The 23,056-nt window shown below is 43.3% G+C and overlaps 1 protein-coding gene across 21 annotated transcripts in view; it reads right to left on the bottom strand.

Annotated features, from left to right (window-relative positions):
- Plekha5 (pleckstrin homology domain containing A5) overlaps window positions 1–23,056 on the bottom strand; it is a 177,207-nt gene that overhangs the window by 52,272 nt on the left and 101,879 nt on the right. For 12 of the 21 annotated variants that reach the window (XM_052175174.1, XM_052175193.1, XM_052175181.1 and 9 more), the window contains 8 exons: window positions 21,117–21,200; window positions 20,145–20,265; window positions 19,558–19,662; window positions 17,561–17,633; window positions 13,882–13,982; window positions 11,564–11,679; window positions 11,327–11,344; window positions 3,063–3,530 (listed from right to left, as the gene is read on the bottom strand). In XM_052175174.1, the coding sequence (XP_052031134.1) occupies window positions 3,063–3,530; window positions 11,327–11,344; window positions 11,564–11,679; window positions 13,882–13,982; window positions 17,561–17,633; window positions 19,558–19,662; window positions 20,145–20,265; window positions 21,117–21,200 (1,086 nt within the window). Of the gene's footprint in view, window positions 1–3,062; window positions 3,531–11,326; window positions 11,345–11,563; window positions 11,718–13,048; window positions 13,855–13,881; window positions 13,983–17,560; window positions 17,634–19,557; window positions 19,663–20,144; window positions 20,266–21,116; window positions 21,201–23,056 lie in introns of those variants that run through there. The other 9 variants (XM_052175176.1, XM_052175177.1, XM_052175180.1 and 6 more) reach the window with 5 other exon arrangements.

Raw genomic sequence — 23,056 nt, 5'->3', positions numbered from 1 at the left:
CAATTCAACAGTCTGGCAATTCAACAGCCTACCTCAGGTTGTTTCTGCCTGAGAGACTAACTCTAAAGCAACATAACCACCATACCTTGCTTAAGAAATTTAAGAAAGTTATAGATTTAAGAAATAAATGCTACAGAAGTACAGGATGCCACCATGAAAATGTATCTACATGAGACGGGGCCTGCATTGCCAGACTAAACACCCCAGATGACCCGTGCACTAATAGCGCAAACCATAATTCTGGCATGCCTCTGTCAGTCTCTGAAGCTAGCGTGTGAGCTGCTGCATCCATTCTAACTGCCACGTCCTCCTGTGTAGTGACAGCAGTCTTCCCATCAGCACGGCTAAGGGACAGAAGTTTGAAAGGTTCTGCCCTCTTTGAAACTTTGGGGGACTTCTAATACAAAACCATTATTCATTTTTTTGTGTCATATATGGTCTAGCTTTAGGAGACCTGCTTTTCAGAATTACAATTTATTCCAGTGATTTCTGTCTCAAAGAAATTTAAATGAAGCCAAATGTGATTTCCTGTGAAGCAGAAAGCTTAAGAGGTACAGTGAGTCCATTCAGCAGCAGCGCCTAGGAGCTGCCCCGGGGCAGTCAAGGGTCCTCTACTCACAAAGACTCTGCGCTGCAGGGACCGACCTACCAACACCCCCACTCCCACCCCCGCCCACGCGCCTGCTTTTCACTAGGGTCTCAGTAATTAAAGACAGCCTTTCATAAAGGAAAAAATATCAGTTATTTCATGAATTATGATGCTTCTTTTCACCAGTAAAAGTTTGCAAATGTTTTTTGGGGAGGTTTATTTAGAACAGTACAAGATACTTTTCAAAGATTCAAAGTGGCCTTAAGCCATTTGCAAAGAATGGGGCACTTCAAGTACTAGGGGACCTGACACCACTGTGCACCTGAGGAGAAGACCGCAGACAGAGCCCTTGTCTGGCCTTCAGGGGGCTGCTCGCAGAAGAAAAGAAATTTCTTGAAAAAAGAAAAGTCCTTGCAGAGGCCTCTCACATGTGACACGTCACACAGGAAACGCCCATCCCTATGCCTGCTCCCCTCTCTACACTCTTAAGCTAAAGAAAGAAATGTTTTATTTGAGGTTTAAGTTGAGAGGAAGCAACTTGGCTACCTTCCAGTCTGAATTATTTCCTAAGTGTGACCTTCCACCCTCAGCTGCTTCCTGTTCTCTGTCTGATCAAACAGCACTGATTTGTTTTCCTACTAACAGTGTATCAGTTGAGTGTTCAATAGTTAACTTCTATATTCTCATCAGGTCATAAGTACTTTGCTTACCTATGACTGTGGTCAATATATGAAAGTGACATGTAGTAGCTCACTGTTGCTTTGATGTGTCATTCCTTGATAACATGATAATTTAAGCATCTAGTAATACGTTTTCCCTCTAAAACCACTGGCAACAATCAGACAGTGTATGACATACCGTAGAACAAACACACACCATGGAAATGCTACATCAAACTAATCAGTGTGTGTGTGTGTGTGTGTGTGTGGTGTGTGTGTGTATGTATTACTGCATGCAATTTGCAATTCTGACACCATCTTGGAGGCCAGGTACAGAAGTACAGTCTTTAATCTCAGCAATATTGAGGCAGACATGGGGATGGGGCGGTGTGTGTGTGTGTGTTCTAGAAGTTTCTGGCCAGGCCAGTCAAAACCACATGGTAAGACCCTGTTTAAAAAAATGAACAATGTTTTGCCAGTTTTCAAGTACTTAAATTAATTCCTTGTTACAACTCAATCACTATGTTGTACAAAAGTCTCTACAATGTATCAAGTAAAGTCAGTTTTATTCCCAACTCTCTCTCTTTCCTGCAAGCCCTAACAGTGAGCACACAGGATGTGGAAGATGGGTGAGCAGCACCTCCCAGGGGGCGTGTGCCTGCAGCCTTGGAGAGCTACCAAGGCTTTAGAGCCGCCCTCCTGAAGAAGCTTCTGATACCGCAGGCCGGCCTTGTACTTGAGCAGAGCTGGACCGCATGCGCACATCTCACAAGCTTCAGCAGTGAACTGAAATAACGTTCACGTCATGCTTTCTGTTCTGCTACTTACAAGTTACAGTAACAGTTACATTACATAGAGAGCTGCATGAAAATTAGTACACACTTACGCCATGGTCTAGATTATCAATGTAAAGCATGTAAGGTAACTTGGAAAGTCCATGTAAATTAAAACAGACTTTCTCAAAGAACACATGTTTTAAGAAAAATTTGTAGCCAGAGAGTGGTGGTGCATGCCTTTAATTCCAGCACTCAGAACACAGGTGCAGACACAGAAGGATCTCTGAATCTAGACTCTCTTGAGTCTAGTATTGACTACAGAGAGATTTCAGGACAGCCAGAGCTACACAGAAAAGCCCTGTCTCAACCCTCAAACCTCCCCCGCCAAAAAAATTACAATGATTTTTATGAATTTGAACCAAAAGTACTTGTAGAAGTATAAACTCTACTGACTTGTGAGGGTGAGGGTCAAATCCATGCCCTGTGCATGCAGGTAAGTGCCCTGCTACTGCACTCTGTCCCTAGCTGTAAAATTTACTTCAAAAATTTTTATTTACTCTTTTATTGTTTTCAAATGGGTCTCACTATGCAGCTCTGGCTGGCCTACTACTATGAAATAACCCAGGCTGGCCATTGGTCTCAGCCTCTAGAGTGCTCAGTCCATGGGGATGCAGAAGCTGCTGATGGAAGCGAGATTAGGGCTAGAGAAAATTCCCATTGGTTCATCACAGTTCTGATCTAGGAGGAGAGGAGAGGAGAGGGGTAAAAGCAGAAGGGTGGAGGCTTCTTCTCTTCCTCAAACTCATCTCTCCCTCAGCTTCTGCCTATCATTTGTTCTGAGGCAGGAAGTATGGCTCTTCACCAAAGCTAGGCTATCCACAGAAACAAGAGACAGAAATCTCTTCTATCTGATCACCATGAGAAAGATACAGTAATCAAAGTATGAAATCTAAGCATACTTTAAAACAGTACTGCAACTAGAGCCAACCTGCCCCACCACATATCAGAGAAAGCAGGCTGGTGACACTAGGTACTTACCCTCTGGGCTCTTCTTCAAGACCCCGTCCTTTCTGGACTTTAATCCACTGCTCCAGCTGCTGCATTGAATTTGTTCTCTGAATGACTCGATCAGCCTCTGTGGCGAGGGGCCCTGCATTTGGGTGACTCCCTCCCCGGACATCTGCCAAGCTGACATTCCCTGCTTTGCCGTCAGAACTATTGACATTGGCGGGTCTGTAGTGTACATTCTGAGGCGGGCAGTCTGGCCCGCTTTCATACTCTGAGGGCAGGGAGTTCAACTTCACACTGTTAATTTTTGTTAATGGTCTATCTTGCCCATCCTTCTGAAATCCGTATCTTTCAGCTTCTAAGGCCCTTTTTTCTTCAATTTTGCTTATTTCCTTATTCTTCTGATTGTTTTGGACCTCCGGTCTAATGAGAACTCTGTGGTTGGGAATGTTATTGGTTTCTTTAGTTGATGCACTTTCAGTTGTAATCTTGTCCACTCTGAAAGCAGAGGAGAAAAGCACAGTGGGTAGATGGACAGGTGTCTAGCCGAGGACAATCATTTTCATGAGAACAAGCAACAGAGGAACAGTCAGAGAGCAGAAGCTGAGGCAGAGCCTCGGAGTGGTGGTACTGCCATGCAGGCTGCTGTTCGAATGCAGGAAAACACTGCTCGGCAAAAGCCACTCAGACAAACGCAATGTGCCTGTCTGCACACACAGTAAATGCCATCTCTTCGCATTAATGGTTAAACCACAGCTCGCTTAAGGCAGCCAGCAACTGAAATAACAATGTGGCTCTCAGTCATGAGGGGCACCTCATCATGAGACAATCATGAGTCTGGCTGTGGAAGCTGCTGCAACAGGAAATTACAGTCTGATGCCACCAAAGAGCTGACTGAATGACAAAACTCTTGCTTGCATGCAAGAGGACCTGTGTGTGGAGTGATGTCATCATGTAGCCCAGGTTGGCCTCAGACTTAAAGTGCTCCTCTGCCTCTCAGGTGCTACAGCTGCTGACACTGCAGGCATGGGACAGCAGACCCAGAGAGCACAGCTTAGGAGCTCTCAGGGCCAAGCTGCTCACGGTCTTGCTATGTAGGCCTGGCTAGGCTGGAACTCACAGACACTTGTCTGCTTCTGCCTGAAATTAAAGGCATGTACCACCAAGCTCAGTTCCAATGGGCATCTTTACTTGCTAGCTGCATCTTTGGGCAAGGTTTAGACACTTACAGTATAAACTTTTTGGTTAATAGAGTACCTTCAGACAGTCAGAGGACTGTCATGAGAACTACATGATAACTGCATGGCCTATACTGCCTTTACTGTCGGTCAGCTGTGTTTCTGGGCTGCCTGAGTTTACTACTCAGTTGCTAGAGCTCTTTCTGATGAGCAGTACTTCATATCTAGGCTTTTATAACATCAAGGTGAGTCTCTGAACCTACATGAACTTGTCAAGATCACCCCTTCATCATGAACTCACAGATGTGGTCTGTCTCCTGCATTTCAGCACACTGGGGTACTACTGAGATCCCAAGAACTGTTAAGTTCTGTGACATGTAGAGAACATACATATCACATGTATGTAGCCACACTCAAAGCTAACTGAAGAAATGTAGATTCTATAGGTACTCTGGAATGGGGCTCTAGACAGCAGAGACATAAGTCACAGAGCTAGATCAGACACAACTGCAGACCGGGGTGGCGTAGGGTAGGGTGGGGTGGTTCACAATGACAGCCTTCAAAGTGGAAACCACCAAAACTAACACCAAAAGTTCACAGGGGTTGCTTAACACTGAATGCTGAGTATCCTTAAAAATGTCAGCTAAGTCCAGTAAACTACAGCGACTGTGTTAGACTAGAATTGAAATGCTTTCTACAAATATTTATCTCTGAAGAAACATAAGTACATAATGACTCTTTTTTAAATGGGACAAAACAGACTCGGAAAACCATGAGAACATAAACCACAAGAAACGCATCTGACTTAGTGATGTTTAGGTAATGATAGCAAAGACTCTGGCAACTAGCGTGACCACTAAGGAAAATGGTAGGCTCTTCAAAATCAGGAAACAGAACTACTGCCGGAAGACTGGTGTGGACACACACATACCTGTAACCCTAGTGAGGCAAGTAGGGTCAGGAGTTCAAGGCCATCCTTTAGCTTTAGTCTACACTAAGTTTGAGGCCAGTCTGGGCTACATGAGATTCTGACTAAAAACCAAACCAAAACAAAACAAACAACCAACAAACAAAACATATGCTAAAACAAAAAAAGAAGAAAAACTGAATTATGATCTATCAACCCTACCACTGGGAATCTATGCAATTAGTATGTTGAGATTCCTACACCTATATGCTTATTGTAACATAGCAGACAATAAAAGCCAAGATATATGATGTATACAATGGATAAAGAATCTATAACAACACACACACACACACACACACACACACACACACACACACAGACGACAGTCATATGAATATCCCAGAGATCATTATGCTAGTGAAATAAGTCTAATCCAGAAATATATCCTCTCAATTACATGTAGAATCTAGAATACTGACCTCCAGAAAGCAGAACAGAGATGTGGTTACCAAAAGCAGGGGGGAGATGGGGGAGGAGCGTGCAGAGAGAGGACAGATAGTATAGCTGAATAGAAGAGACTTCTTCATCTTAACAGCACTGTAAGGCAACAATGGTTGAGAATGGTTTTTCAAATAACTAGTATAGATTTTTAATACTCCCTGCAAAAAGAAATGATCAGAAGTCTGAGATGATAGCTCTGCTAATTACTGCAATCAGATCACTGCACACTGTATACACATGAAATGTCCCATGTATAATTACTTTATGTATAGGAATATATGAAATTACTGTATGTCAAGTGACAATAGAAACATTGGATTAGCTGGGCAGTGGTGGTACATGACTTTAATCCTAGCACTTGGGAGGCAGAGGCAGGCAGATTTCTGAGTTCAAGGCCAGCCTGGTCTACATGAGTAGACAGACCATGAGTTCCAGGACAGTCAGGGCTACACAGAGAAACCATGTCTTGAAAAAACAAAACAAAACAAAACAAAACAAAACAAACAAACAAACAAAGAAACATCGGATTGGAGGTATAGTTTAGTCACAGAGATGGGTACATGTCTAGCATGATCATGGGCTGGAAGCCTAGCACGTGCACACACACACACACACACACACACACACACACACACACACACACAAAGAGATCTTATAGATGACCCAGGTTCAATACCCAGCTCCCACATGGAATCTTGGAACTGTGTAATTCTAGTTCCAGGAGGATTGGATGCCTTCTCTGGCATCCACGAACACCAGGGACATGCATAGTGCACAGACACACATGCAGGTAAACATCCACAATCTCTTTAAAGGTCAGAAAACACAACAAGGCCATACAAGATGAAAAACTATGTGTAGAGATAGATATCATTCAGAGAGAGTTTATTAGAACCAGATTTTAAGAATGTTAACAACTATCTGTACCAGGGCACTAAAACATTGCAGTTTCTGGGTGAAATCCTATGAATTCAGAAGAGCTGAGCTTTAAAAACCGGGCTGTGGTGGGAGGGGGTGAAGGCTTGAGTGAATGTGGACTGTCTAACACGAGCTGGCCATGTCACTGACAGGCCTTCCTTCCTCTGGTCAAGTGAGACTCTTGATAGTGTCCGCAAGTAGTAGTGTTTATGAGTGACTGCCCAGTATGTACAAAAACTAGCAAGTGCACCTCCTTCCTTGCAGATGTCTACAGCCTGTGACCTCTTATTGAGATCAACTCTTCCCCTCTGTGCTGCACATAACAAACACGCTAAGGTTCTAGGTTGCTTCAGAAATTAGTGCAACTCCATGAGTGGACTGGACCCCAGCTTTTTCTGTGTGTATGTCTGTCTCTTCTTCATTTCCTAGCTACCCTGGGGGTTTCTAGACCCAAGCTTTACATGACTCGGTTGTGGATGTGTTAGGCCAAGGATGTAGCTTAGTGGTTGAGTACTTAGCTAACATCTAAGGACGTAAGTTTGGTATCCATCACTAAAAGTCCACCTTCCCCAAACATGGTTGTCTCATCTCCCAGGTGATATGCCCTGGTAACTGTCTGAAGTATTTGGACGACAAAGCAAAGGGGTCCCACTACTTTATCAAACCAATGAAACATCTCACTGCATTTATAAAATAAAATATAAAAATAAGATACTTTCAATATTGAATGCCTAAACACAATGCGATAGGACAAAAATGCGAAGAGCGAGAGCAGAAGACAGCAAGTCAACTCTCCTCAACAGTGACTCCAACTCCAGACTGACTCAGTGACTGCTGGCTAGGAGGAGACACTACAGCTCCACATTGCTGTGTGGGCACAAACTTGTAACTCACTCTTCTTAGCTCATATTATGAGTTGATGCATGTGACTACTGTATCTTTTTTAATGTATGCGGCTATTTTTGCCTGCATGTATACAGTGCCTTCCGAGGCAGGAGAGGGTGTCAGATCCCCTGAGACTGGAGTCGCAGACAGCTGTGAGTGCTGGGAACTGAATCCAAGCTTTCTGGAAAGCAGGCAGTGCTCTTAATCACAGAGCCAATTCAAACTCCTCATTATTATGTGTGGCTTTAATTAGTTTATATTACTTTGTGGTCAGAGATTTCAGCCTGGGCCTGTCCTCAACTCATGATTTCCAGGCTTGCATGTCTCAGGTGGTAAAATTACACCTCAGGGGCATTCAGAATTGTAAATTCAACAACAACAACAACAACAACAACAACAACAACAACAACAACAACATATGGCAATAAGTTAAAAATGAGAATAATATAACAATATAGAAACTACTTGAAAATAAGATACTCTGTTAAAACAAAAATTCCTAGAAGCTTTACTTAAAGATAAATTTACTTACATTTCAATTATTTTGTTTTAAGTATAGGTGAAAGAGAAGCCAGATTATAATCCATTATCTGTTTTTCTCTCCACTCAGTACTGTATGAGGGTGTACATGATACATGTGAGTCCAAGTGTCTCTCTCATCCTAGTTATTACCTATCATTACTACTACTGCTACAACTACTACAACTTTGGATTTTTTTTTTTTTTTTTTGAGACAGGGTTTCTCTGCCTAGTCTTAGCTGTCCTAAAACTTGAAGATCTGCCTCCCTTATCTCCCAAATGCTGAGATTAAAAGTGTGTGTTATCACACAGGACTGTCTTATTTATTATCAGTCTGTGCATTCGCATGATATATGTGTGGGAACACACGTCACTGTGTGTGTGTGTGGAAGTCAGAGGACAATACTACAGTCACTTCTTCCCATGGGTTCTGAAGACTCAATTCAGGCCATCCGTCTTTTGAGACAAATACTTTTACCCACTTTGAACATCCACTCATCCTGGCCTTCAACACTTAACTATTCAGTGCTCTCCATACAAGTGCTGGGATCAGGTGTCCCAAAGGACTAGGGCTATGGCTTGGTGCTTGGCACCTGCCCTGGATATGCTCTCCAGCACAGCCACCACCCAAAAAAAAAAAAAAAAAAAAATTTAGATCCTGTTTTATTTCCATGCTTCAGGACCTGGATGAGAATCTGGGTTTTAAAAGCAACAGTATAAATAGAGCTGGTATTGATGGCACATGCCTAATTTAATCCCAGTACTCAGGAGGCAGAGGCAGAGGCAGGCGGATCTCTGTTCAAGGCTAGCCTGGTCTATCGAGTGAGTTCCAGGGCAGTCAGGGCTGTACAGAGAGACTCTGACTTGGGGAAGGGATGGGGATGGGAGGGGCAAGTACAAGTATCTTCTAAAGGCTCAGTTCAGTCTTTTGGACAATATGTCAAAGACCATTAAAACGTACACTGAAGTAATAAGCTCAGTGCCATGGGGCTTGATCTTTAAGTGGGACACACACACACACACACACACACACACACACAAGATGGGGAAAACCTTCAGATGTGCAAGTTAGCTGTTATATAAAATGTAAACTTAATTATCATTTAATTTAAATTTAATTACATTTAATTACATTTAATTACATTTTAAACCTTCAAATTATAGGATTTTTAAAGAAGTATATTCCCTAGGTACTTGGGAGGCAGAGGCAGGTGTTCAAGGCCAGTCTGGTGTACATACTGAGTTCCAGAACAGCAAAGACTACACAGAGAAGCCTCTGCCCTGACTCAAGAGTATATTCACTCAACCTCTACTGTTGTAGTTTGAGAAATGTTATTTTCTCTGATTAGGTCTGTTTCCTTTGGAGACAGGGTTTGTGACGTAGCCCAGGTTGGCTCTGAGCTTGAGACTCTCTGTGCTTGGACTGTAAATGTGTACCTTGGGTCAGAGACAGCTCAGTGGATAAAGATGTTGAGTGTGTAGCTATTAAAAATGATGAATTCATGAAATTCTTAGGCAAATTGATAGACCTAGAAAATATCATTCTGAGTGAGGTAACCCAATCACAAAAGAACACACACACGGTATGCACTCACTGATAAGTGGATATTAGCTCAGAAGCTCGGAATACCCAAGATACAATTCACAGATCACATGAAGCTCAAGAAAAAGGAAGACCAAAGTGTGGGTGATTAGGTCCTTCTTAGAAAGGGGGAACAGAATACTCATGGGTGCAAATATGGAGACAAAGTGCAGAGCAGAGACTGAAGGAAAGGCATCCAGAGACTGTCCCACCTGGGGATCCATCCCATATACAGTCGCTATACCCGGACAATATTGTAGATGCTAAGAAAGGCTTGCTGACAGGAGCCTGATAGAGCTGCCTCCTGAGAGGCTCTGCCAGTACCTGACAAATACAGAGTTGGTTGCGCACAGACAACCATTGCACTGAGCATGGGGTCCCAAATGGAGGAGTTAGAGAAAGGACTGAAGGACTTAAAGGGGTTTGCAACCCCATAGGAAGAACAACAATATCAACTAACCAGAACCCCCCTCATCCCCAGAGCTCCCAGGGACTAATCCACCAACCAAGGAGTGCGTACACATGGCTCCAGCTGCATATGTAGCAGAGGATGGCCTTGCCAGGCATCAATGGGAGGAGAGGTCCTTGGTCCTATGATGGTTTTATAGATGCCCCCATATAGGGGAATTGAGGGCGGGGAGGCAAGAGTGGGTGGGTGGGTGGAGGAGCACCCTCATAAAAGCAGAGGGAGGGAGGATGGGATGGGGGCTTCTGGGAGGGGGGATGGGTAAGGGGATAACACTTGAAATGTAAATAAATTAATTTTTTTTTTTTTTTTTTTTTGGTTTTTTCGAGACAGGGTTTCTCTGTATAGCCCTGGCTGTCCTGGAACTCGCTCTGTAGACCATGCTGGCCTCGAACTCAGAGATCCGCCTGCCTCTGCCTCTGCCTCCCAGAGTGCTGGGATTACAGGCGTGCACCACCACCGCCCGGCTAAATTAAATTTTTTTTAAAAAAGTACACTACAAATTATGCCTTTAGTTGCTTCAAATAAAATATTCACTGTTGCACCGAAATATAACCAAATAAATCAAATAAAATTTAAGGATTAAAAGAAAAAAAAAAGATGTTGAGTGTGATAACTGGCACCCATGTAGAGAAAGGAGAGTAGCTTGACTCCTGAAAGTTGTCCTCTCACCTCCACACAGACATTGTAGCGCACACACACACACACACACACACACACACACGCAAAATGGTATGCCAGAATGTCTAGTAGACTAATCTTCATTATAATGAGGAATAGTAACATGACCTGTTATCTTCAAGCAGGGAAGAAAATAAACAACTCTAGGATCAGTTTTAATTAAAGTAGCTAATTTAGAAATTATTTAAATTAAATTTTCTGGAATTATTAATAAAATAATTGGAATTAACCAGAAAATATTAACAAAATAAAACTCATCAGAATTTCTTATTGTTTATTTATTTACTTCCCAAATACCAATACAATATAAAAACACAATGAAATTAACTGTATGAAATTAAATTCTATGATTTGGGATCTTTAAAAAAACAAACAAACACCAGGCAGTGGTGGCACACGCCTATAATCCAGCACTCTGGGAGGCAGAGGCAGGCGGATTTCTGAGTTTGAGGCCAGCCTGGTCTACAGAGTGAGTTCCAGGACAGCCAGGGCTATACATCGAAGAAGAAACCAAATCCAAAAAACCAAAAAACCAACCAACCAAACAAACCAACCAACCAAACCAACCAACCAAACAAACAAACCAACCAACCAAGCTCTTCCATGAAGCACATAAATGTATACAGCTTTAAGGTAATAAAAAGATGTACTCACCGGAAGTTAAAGGTAATTCTGTAAGAAGAAAGAAATTCAGTTTGAATATGAGGATGCTAGAGTCAGCCCAGAGCAGTGACAGTGAGAATGAGAGGACAGAAGTGTAAGTGGGATCATCACTGACACTGCACCCCAGGTCGGGCCGGGCCAGGCCGGCTGAGAGAACATGCGTGATGGAAGGCATTGAAGGCAGGAGTGAGGCCTGGTGGGAGGCCCTGCTGCTCCCCAGGGCTGTACCTTTTCACAGGCTCGGTCTGCACCAAAGCAGCATCAAGCATGGCCTTCATCCACAGCTCCATCTCCTTCCCTGTGTCGGTGCAGAAGTAATAGGTCCGCATGTTTGGGTGGGCTGCCTGGGTGAAAACAACAGTCACTCTCCATGTCTGCAATCCTGCAAGAGAAAGGGAAAAGTCCATCCTCGTCTGATGATCATCACTATGAAGTCTCAAAGGAAGTCCCTTTGTCCTTTCTGTAACATAGAGGCATGACTTAGAAAGACTATACACACTGACCTCAGCAGGGCACATTAAGTACCCTCTTGATGGTTCTTCAATTGTGTATACCTCAAAGGTACAAACCATACGCTCGGAATACCTCTGCTCTGGGGTCCTCCCCCACCCACCCACTCAACTCTCACCATGATTTGGTGCGACCAATCATTCTCACTCAAGGATAATATGTCTAACCAGGCACAGTACTTGGGTGGCTGAGGCATTAGTTTGAGTCCAGCCTGGACTACATGGTAAATTCTAGTACAATGTGATCCGGAGTGGAGACCCGGTTTGAAAAAGCAAAACAAAAGTAGGGTGTGCTGTAGAGTAATATAACAACAAAACTGAAAAGCCACGGCAAGCATTCCCACTCCCCTTTCCCCAGCGGCAATGTCTTTAGTTTTAAAAGCAGATGCTGTTTATGCCTTTCATGGATGCTGTACGGATACTTAAGAAGCAATGAGTCCAACAACATTTCTTTCTAGGTTTTCTTTTTAGGTTCCCAAGTTAACATGCAAACACCTACAGTTTTCGACGATGGAAAGGACCAGTGCGATGGAAAGGACCAGTGCGGTGTTCTTTTTATCAGAAAATCAGAAGGAAAATAAACTAAAGGCACTGGCGAGCCTGCTACTGTGGGGGAGTCCTGAACCTACATGGCAGATAACAAAAATAGGCTGTGGTCGGAGGGAACTGATGCCAGGAATGAGCAGTCTCCATTTCCATTTAAAAATCCTATGACGGTTTCCCATTGGATGCCCAGAGACTTGGGGGATGAGCAAAGGCTGGGGCAGCCTAAGAAGGCGAGGAGAGCCTGTGAAGTGTGGCTTGGCAAGCGCTGCAGGGAGCTCTCCATCTAGCATCACACCTGCCAGGCCAAGAGCCTGGTATCTGCTTCATATCCACGGTCAGACTAGCTTAACGTCTTCAGAATGCACACACAGTCCTCAGTGCAGAAATCAATCTCTGCACTGTCACAGCTAACAAATCTCCACAGTGATGTCAGACATAGCTGTGGAAACAGCCTAGACAATGTTTACGTCTTCTGCTGTTGACCTGATTAGTAGTCTCTGGACTCTTGGAGAAATGGATGAAGAGCACCGCCCATATCTGGGAGCAGTGGAAGGAAGTGGGCCGGTGGCACGATCCTGTGCCGGCCCTGAGACAACTCAACAAAGCCACTCACATGGCCACCCCCAGCTGTGAGCAGACAGGTCAGAGTCCTACTTACCATGCACACCGACAAGAGTAGACTCAACAGCAGGAAGTGTAGTCACACAGCAGCTCAGAATTTAGGGGAAATGCCACAAAAGAAAAGTGGAAATAGTGAATTACTATTGTTACAGGTAAAAGACAGGACAAATCCAGCTAATATCACAGAAAACTATACCAAGTGCATTGCTCACTTTTATTGTTATTTTAACACTGCAGAATTTTAAAAATTTTTCTTTAACTGACTTCTCTTTTAATTTCAAGGTTAATAATAATGCAACATATTTCTTAGCAAAAGTTACACACTAGGTGGGATCTGAGCATTATGTACTCGAGAATCTCTTTGAGGCTATCCAAAAATGTCTGTGACTATGTCATAATGAAGAGCCGTCTCCGCCAACACTGTTCCCATATACCTCATCTGATACAATTCAAATAACAACTGAGAGCAGAGATCACTAAGAAGTCTAGCCCCAGCCACCCATGAAGCTCACTGTGCCGTGCTTCCTAAGGAGAACATGTTAGCACGTGCTTCCTAAAGCACAGTATTCTCTGGTACTGCAGTAACATCACTAACCCATTTGTTTTATTTTTAAATTTTATTTTATGTGCATGAGTGTTTCGCTTGCATGTATGTCTGTGACAGAAGAGGGTACTGGATTCTAAGCTATACCTGGCACTAGAAATTTAACCTAGGTTCTCTAGAAGAGCAGTTAGTGCTTCTGAATTATCTCTCTAGCACTACCAATACACTTTAGATGTATACACGGCTACTAGAAGTTCTTCTTTACAATAGTTTATGGGTCAATATCTGTTTTTAAAGCTTCAAGTACTGCATGTGCATTTGCTTACCTTAAAAGCATATTTGCGATTGATGTGGTCCTCCGCAGTAAGCATGGCTATCTGAAAACTAGGCAACAGGATGCTTCCCAAAATACCCTCCTCCTTCTCATCTAAAAGAGAAGTTAGTGTTGATCAGCCTCTTTCTTCTTTGGGAATCTTTGCCATGTGCCCCATGTTCCAACACAGCCCATGCTCTAGCTCTCCACACTGCCCCCTGTCCTCCTGGACTGGCGATTTCTGAGGAGATTTAGAGAGGTGGGGGCATGTCCCCAAGGATGTGCTAAGTAGGTATGTTCACTTGAACAAGTATCCAACTACAACATGAGAACTGCAAAGCTTTGGAGCTGTGGAGTTTTACGCTTGTCCTTTCTAGATGCTGTGATCACAGTGACACTGAGGGCTTGAGGAACAGCTCCAAAGCAAGCATACAACTACACTGAGGAAGATGACCTAAAAATACAGCCATCATTTTGTAGCCTTAGCTGTCCTGGAACTCACTCTAAAGATTGGGCTGCCTCAAGCTCACAGAATTCTGCCTGTGTCTGGTTCCTGAGCTCTGGGGTTAAAGCCACCAATGCCTGGCTTTACGGTGCGTCTTAAACATCTTCGTGGGTTGAAACACTGCTGCATGAGTGGGGTTCAAGCTCCGGGACCCGCGAGGTGGAAGGAGAGAGAAAATCCCATCAGTGTCACACAGTTGCTGTGACACTGCACTCAGCACATCTGCTATGACATCAGCCTGCCTATCTCCACATCACACACACAGGTCATTAATAAGTAAAGCAAGCAGCCGGGTGGTGGTGGTGCACGCCTGTAATTCCAGCACTCTGGGAGGCAGAGGCAGACGGATTTCTGAGTTCGAGGCCAGCCTGGTCTACAGAGTGAGTTCCAGGACAGCCAGGACTACACAGAGAAACCCTGTCTTGAAAAAAGCAAATCCAAAAAACCAAAAAAAGAAAAAATAAGTAAAACAAGCACCTTTTAGAAGCAAAACCATTACAAAGAATTGGAATTTTTTTTGTTATAAATTATTACAAAATTTTTATTTTAGAAATAAACTAGGAATAGTAAACATTTTCTTGTTTCATTTTATACTCCACAAACTGTCAATAAATGTACTGGAAAAGGAGAAATAGAGACAACTATTCCCCAAGAGCAAGAAACTCAATGACGAAATTCACACAGTAAGCCGGGCATCAACTAAGAAGACAGCACCACCACTGATGCTGGCCGATGTCTAGAGACAAAGTGAGATTTTATAGGTTTTCTAAATTCTGATTTAGCAGTATTCCTCAACCACAGTTTCCTGGGTAGTGAACTGGTGAAAATAATTCAAGTAAATGTATTTAGAAGGTTAATACATATTTTAGCACTTTGGTAGGTGACCACAGAACCTTGCCACACATATTTTGTATAATCCAAAGGTAAATTTAAAATTTGCACACAGAGGGGACTTTTGGGCAGAATGCAGGACTAAAAGCTGCCTGCATTTGATCCCATTAAGAAAGTCATCTATGGGCTGGAGAGATGGCTCAGAGGTTAAGATCCTGAGTTCAAATCCCAGCAACCACATGGTGGCTCACAGCCATCTGTAATAAATAAATATTAAAACAAAAAAAAGAAAGAAAAGTCATCTAAGACAGACTAGACTAGCAGAGAGAGAGAGAGAGAGAGAGAGAGAGAGAGAGAGAGAGAGAGGGGGGGGGAAAGCTCTGACAACTCACAGGAGAGAGGAAAAGTGCCCGAGCGCCAGCTGGGGGCATGGAGCAGAAGCCTCACCAGCAGGATGGAGTGTGTTAGCTCCTGAGTGTCCTGCTGACTTAAGCCTCAAGAGAAGGCTGTGGAATAAGCAGATTCCCAAGCAAAACCAAAAGAAATCACCAAACTCCAGGATCTGCACTTCTCAACTCAGATGCAGGAGCAAGTTAGAAGATCAAGACTCTTCCAAGAGATCACAGTGGCACACCCAAAACCAGGACGGTGACACAGGTAAATGCTGGATGATTTCAAAGTTAGTAAAATTCATCAACGACTTCAAAGATGATACAAGTAAGTGGATAAACTCATTCTAGGACTCAGGGAGAATAGTCAGTGAATCAGAGAAAAAGTGAGGGACATAAAGGAAAACCAGGAAGGAAACGGAGTTCATCAGGAACAGAGGGCATCAGCTTCTACAGTCAAGCACCAATACTGAAAACTAAATAAATGACCACGAGCGCATGCCCAAGAACCACACACACAATCCGGAGCCCCAGCCTACTTATCAAACGTGTGGTTTCAAACTATTCCACTGTGAGTGAAGGACTTTCGGCATCAGGATGATGAAGGGGCTTAAAGGGGGGAGTATAGGGGGTTAGGTGAGTGTGGCTAGGCGGCGTGGGGGAAGGTGTCCAGGCGGGCCCTTGCCTGGGCAACTCTGCCCCTGAGGGACCACACACACACAGACATGGTATAGAATAGAGTTTATTCAGAATAGTGGATGGGAGTTAGTGGTAGAGAGAGAGAGAGGGAGGGAGGGAGGGAGGGAGAGAGAGAGAGAGAGAGAGAGAGAGAGAGAGAGAGAGAGAGAGAGAGAGAGAGAGAGAGAGAGAGAGAGAATAGAGAGAGTGGAGGCCGGCCATGACCACGTGGAGGGGGGGAAGAGCCCCAGGGGCAGAGAGGTGAGAGAGTATGGGAGAGCGGAGAGCAAAGAGAGAGAGAGAGTAAGAGCCTGGTATGTATCTTTCACATAATCTTTTCCATGTTTTTAGGACACAACGATCATTGATTTTCAGTACTCAGGCGAGGAAGGAAGTACAAATTCAAGGCCAGCCTGCACTAAGACAGACTGCCTCAAAACAACAGCAGCAGCAGCAGCAGCAGCAGCAGCAACAACAACAAACAACAATAACCAACAAAATAAAACAAAAAACAAACAAAAAACCCCCACCAAAAACCAGAAATGAGTAACTCCAATATATGACTGTATGTCACACAAACATACACACATACATTTATATTTGTAATTTGTGTTTTTCATTTTCCAATCCACTATAACAGCTCCTGACATTACACTCACTTGTATAAAGTCACATCTATGGGCAATCTATTATACTTACTAGTATAAAGTCACATGTATGGGTAATTTATGAACTCACAGCTAGCTCTGACAAAACTAACATATAAAGTCCTTAGCTGGCAGTGATGATCATGTCTACAACCCCAGACACTATAGGGCTGAGTCAGGTTCTCTAGTACCAGGTGAGCTCAGAACAGAGTGATATGTCATCTCTAAAAAGATGTAGCCAGCCAAGGACTCTGTCAGGCACTGTATTCAAAGGCAGCACAACCGAGTGATGACTCCTAAGCTCTTCATCAGAATACAGAAGTAGGCCAGCATCAGACTAGTCTTCATCCAGGTGTGTTAGTCCACACCTTTAATGCCAGTACTTGAAAGGTAAAAGTAGGCAGGTCTCTGTGGATTCAAGACAAGCCTGATCTACACTGTGAGTTCCAGGCCAGGGTCACACTGTAAGACCTTGTCTCTAGTCTGCCTGGAGCCCTCTCTTGTCTTCTGCTGTACTCTAGAGGTATTTTTGATGCTATTTGTTCACTGTAAACAGTAAAAGCCCCGATGATGTCTTCCCGTAGGACACAGCCAGTGCTCAGCAGTTATGAAGCATGGTACTCAGGCAGTTTATGGACTCACCTCTGTAATAAAAAAGGCAAAGGTCGGAGAGCACGAACCAGCGCTTCTTCCACAGCTTCATTCCAGTGCTGTCCTGTAGGAGGGACAGATTGAAGACACGTTTGAGATGCACTTATGACATGCACGTAGCATAGCCTAACTAAGGCTATGTGAGCTCTGCCTTTCTTGCACAGCCAGGGACCAGAGCATAGAGCTTCAAAGGGTGAGAAAGGCTGACTGCTCCTACCACAGAGACATGAGGGACTTATGAAGATGTAGACATGCAGTTCCTGACTCAATTACAATGCTTAAACATGTGAAAATGTCACATGGTTCTTTATGAATAAATAAAATTGGTATATGCTGACTAAACAAAGTTTAAAATACAAATCCTAGGGACTCATGTTAATTATGGTGGCCCAAGTAGACTGTTCTATGGAAGACTCCCATGAAAACAGGATAGGATGAAGCAGCTTACATTCTGCCTTCTGAGCACATGAGCTTGTAAGGAAGAGCGTGAGGGAAGCATGCAATGCTGCAGACACAGTCTGCTAACCACACTCTGTGTTAATCACCAACAAGACGCACACGTGTGCAGTGAGATGATCTGAAACCTAAGATGATATAATGTATGTGAGAGAAAATAGTGAGCAAAGTCCTCCTTCCGTCTGCAGTTAGGGTAACAGCCTGCAGAAGACTGCCTCCCTCTGGCTAACACTAAGAGATCAACTTCACGAAACTACCAGCTTCAGACAAGATCACACTCATAATAAAATTACTTTCCCACATTCAATAGGCAAGAATGCTAGAGAAAACTGGATGCCCTCCAAAGGCCAGACTTGTTTAGATGTCTATATTAATACTTCTTAATATCTTTCTAGTTAATCTAACAGTGACCTTAAAATGATAGAGATGAAATATGGGCAGAAAAGAAGCCCTAAACAGAAAATGTTTATCTTTAAAATAAAGAGCAACTCCAAGGGAGAAACCAAAAACCAAAGGGTCATGTAAATGAATTGTCACGACACTTTCAGTCTTAATTATATTCTTTCTTTGGAACAGACAGGGACGCTACAAATATTTTTAAGGTCACACATCCATCACTAAATGCTCACACATGTAATACCAGTGCCACAAAGTCCAACCTGTGACAGCTAGAGACAAGCTCTGCAGTTGGTGAGAACCCCGTGGCTTCAACTGGTCCACCGATATCAAGCTGCTCAAGTATCTTGAGGTATAATAGCAGGTAAGATGAATACCGAGTCTTTACAAACTAGACAGGACAGTTCTCTTCTAATACATGATTTTAACTGTCCACAATTCTCAGGTAAACAGCATCTCTGGAAGACTTCACAGCAAATTTGCTATGAGATTTTTGTTGTTGTTTGGTTGGTTGGTTTGGCTTTTTGTTTTTTTCTTGAGACAGGGTTTCTCTCTGTGTAGCCCTGGCTGTCCTAGAACTCGTTCTGTAGACCAGGCTGGCTCTGAACTCACAAAGCTCCACCTGCCTCTGCCTCCTGAGTACTGGATTAAAGGCGCATGTGCCACCACACCTGAATAACTACACATTTTAATGAATGCATGTTATTAGGTCCACAAAAAAATATTACTGATTATTGACTATAAAACAAAGAATTTGTAAGGCCATTACGTTACTGACATAATTAAACATCATCTCCTTGGGTCTGGAGCTGAACCCAGGGTGGCCCTGAACTTGTCTTCCTTTGCCCCTACCCCAGGCATGGGCTACTGAACGTGATTTAAGTGCTCTTAAATTCAGTGAACATGGGGTAACCATGGTTTTGGGGACTCTACTGAGACTTCTATGAGGTGTAGCAATGAGCAGGCTGGGTAAGAGGTGTGACTTCCTGGGAGAAGAGAGGAAAAGGCAGACAGCAGATTGGATGTTGGGTGTCCTCTCAGTTACTGCTTAGCCCCTAATAGTCTGTAGCCACCAACTTCCCAGACATAAGGACTTTACCCTATCTTATCAAGGCCTCTGAGATCAGAAGACATACCTGCTTATACAGCCAGCCACGCCTCACCACAGGTGCATTAGGGTTCCTTTTAATTGAATTGGACCTTTTCCCAAAATTATGAACCTTTTTGGAGGCCCGTGATGTCTAAACAGGGACAAGGAGGACAGAAGATGAACCGTTAAGGGCTGCGGCTTTAACCCTGACTTTGCTTCTACAGTTCTCATCTTTCCAGATTTCTCTGTTACATGCAGGAAAAATCACAATTCCAGTTTTGCTGGCTTATTTCAAGTATAATAATTCTTCACAAGAAATGTGATTTCAAGGCCAATATATTAATTTCCATCTAAAAGTTTATTTGATTCAACAGAATACTCATTCCCTCATATAAAAATTCATAATTTTTACAGAATTACTGAATATCTAATATCAAAATCTAAAATATAGTTCATTAAATTTTTATTAATTTATAGTTGAAGCTACTATTTATGTCAATTACTGGTCAATATAATTAGTACCATGCAATATTAAAATATTTCTCTAATTCCAATTTTCAGTCTATAATGAGTATTAGCAATAGATATAAGTTACTACTTGTAACTTCATTAAGAATAAGCAGAATAACCTACCCTGCCCACGGGGCTCATAGGATGCACTGTGTAGTCTGAAACCATGTTGTAATTGGAAGCTTCATTTATCAGACTTATGGGTCGCTCCTTCTTGTCTTCAGATGTCATGGTTGTAACAGTCCTGAAAAAAATACCAATGCTCCAGCCTGCTGTGCATGCAAGCTGCTTCAGAGCAAGGCCTCCTAAGGCATAAAGGTGGCCTTCTTTGAAATAGTTTGACTCTACATACCATAAAGCAATACTTCAATGCTATCACACTTTAAATAAATCCAACCCCTTTACCTCTACTACTTCTAGCCTAACCTGAGTGAACATATTTAAGTAGGCATTATGTAGATATTGCAAAGGATTGGATAATGTGATGCAGTCATAAGGCCCTGAGCTCAATCTTGTTCACCTGCATGTACACGTGTTCAAACGCTCTCCCTCTTCCTGTCTGTCTCTATCTGTCTGTCTGTCTGTCTGTCTGTCTGTCTGTCTCTCTCTCTCTCTCTCTCTCTCTCTCTCTCTCTCTCTCTCTCACACACACACACACACACACACACACAGGGTTAATTTTTTGTAGTGTTAGAACTAACTAAAAGCTATGGACAGTTTTATGATGTTACAGTAGGAAATAGAGGGTGGTGGCAACAAACAAGCAGGCTTGTGCATAAGATGGTTAATCTTCACAGCCCCAGACTGAAGGGTGGGGACCGGCTCGGGTCAGTGAGCAGACGAAGAGTGCTTGTTTCTTTAGCCTGACAACCTGAGCTCGAGAGCTGAGAGCCAGATTTCTCATGAAACGGGCTCTAACGTTACACTCCTTAGGCGAGAACCCGAGAGTGTTTCTCTGCAGTGGTGAAGAGCTGGCACTGTTAGGGTCGACTGTGCGTGTCCAGACAGGCTGTTGAACTGAACTGTATGAGATGTGGGTTACAGTCATCCTCTGTAACCTGCTCTGAGTGCAGGTGGGTGAAACTCGTTACTTACTGATCATTCACAACAAAGATACAATTGTCCTGGGATGGCTGCCCTGTCACTGGATGCTTGCAGGTCACTTTCCTTTCATTGTGGCTGAAAGAATAAAAGAAAAAATAAATTATGTGTAGATACTTCTACAGTCACAAATGGTTTTCTAATAGTCTAGTAGCAAAGCACCTACTTTAAAATTCTGACACCCAGTCACTGAACAAACACACGTGTGAGTGCAATCCACCCACAAACACCATGAAGCTCAGGCTTCCTTTTCTCCATCTGAAACCTCATCTGTCTCCTCAGTGTTTCATAAACGGAAGTCCAGTCAACCAGACTTGTTTCTACTCTACTATTTCATGGGTGGGACACACACCACATCTACCAGCCTCCTTTAGCTTGGACCCAACTCTGGTCCATTTCAGAGAGCAAATGCTAAGTCATATATGGGAGACATGCTAGACAGCACAGGGACACCATCACACACATTCCCGTCAAGGTAAATAAGTAGCATATTAATATTATCCTTTAGCAGTTTCATACGTGCATATACTGCTTTCTGATCACACTCACCAGCCCCAGCCTAACTCTACAACAGATATACCTCGTCCTTGCATGGGAGGTAGCAGGCCTCCTGCTAAGTGGGCCCTGAGCATTGTCTTCCGCACACAAGAGGGTACCTGATTCTGATCAAAGATGGGTAGAGAAGCCAATGTTCCCAGTCCCTCTCTCAGTTCGGCTAAAGTGAGCCTCCTGCTTACCTGCAAACCCTTCTGCTCACACCCATCTGCCATTCTTTCTCATAGTTCATCAGGTTTGGTCTGGTCTGGATTTTACTTCCAAACCAAAAGTATCCTCAGTTTTGCCACAATGTGTGTTTGGCAATGTCTTCTACAGATGCTCATCCATTAGAGAATGAACTGAGCATAGCACAAATCTATTTTTGCTTACACATTTTTTTTGATCTGTGGAAAAACCCTACAAATGCAGAAAACTGCATCTAGCAGACACAACCATCCAAATTGGCAAATCAGATATCTTCATACATCTGCACTACTACATCTCAGTTGCTTTTAGTTCATTAGCTACGAACACACCCACACTTGCCAATAATCCGTAGGCTGAATGAAGCCTGCCTTTCCCAGGATAGGATGCCCACCTCCTCAAACTATACTAGTTCCCTTTCAAGTCCAAGAATCATATCACAGCATCCTCTACATTGACTGATGTGGACAACTGTACCACCAGCTCCATGAGATTTCGTCTTTGTTCCTGAGCTACTAAGTAAAGTTTTATTTGCTTCTAATCCATCTTCTCCAACCACTCTGGACTTGTCACTGCTTGGTTTCTACCACCCCCCCCCCCCCCCTTTGCTCTGTAGGTAAGTGTGACCTGTGCATGCCACGTGCACGCAGGCTGGAGTTCTGGTGACTTCTTACTCTACTGCTCCCTACTTCATTATTCTGAGATAGTCTCTCTGAACCAGAGGCTTGCTGTCTAGACTGGGCTGGCTGGTCAGCAAACTCTCTCTGCCTCCTAGAGTTAGGGTTATCGGCATGTCTGACCATATTCAGCATTTGTATATGTGCTTTGAGAACTCAGGTCCTCGCTGTTAGCTCCCAGCCATTTCCTCAGCCTCAGTGCACTTAAGTTCTGGGCTGCTCCTGAAGTTCAGTGGTGGAACATATGCTTAGCATATCTGAGGCTCTGCTTGGTCAGGAGACCCTTAGGCACCAGTCAAGAAACAAAAGAAAACAAAACTTGCCAAGAGATCTGTTGGTCTTCATGCATGAAAACAGAAAACATAAAAGATACGTTTTTTGTTTTTTTTTTAAATCTTTAAGTTTTTTGTTTTTCGAGACAGGGTTTCTCTGCATAGCCTTGTCTGTTCTGGAACTTACTCTGTAGACCAGGCTGTCCTCGAACTCAGAAATCTATCTGCCTCTGCCTTTTAAGTA

Source organism: Apodemus sylvaticus, chromosome 2, assembly GCF_947179515.1.
Source record: "Apodemus sylvaticus chromosome 2, mApoSyl1.1, whole genome shotgun sequence".
NCBI classification, from domain to species: Eukaryota; Metazoa; Chordata; class Mammalia; order Rodentia; family Muridae; genus Apodemus; species Apodemus sylvaticus.
This window is presented reverse-complemented; position numbering and strand designations above follow the sequence as displayed.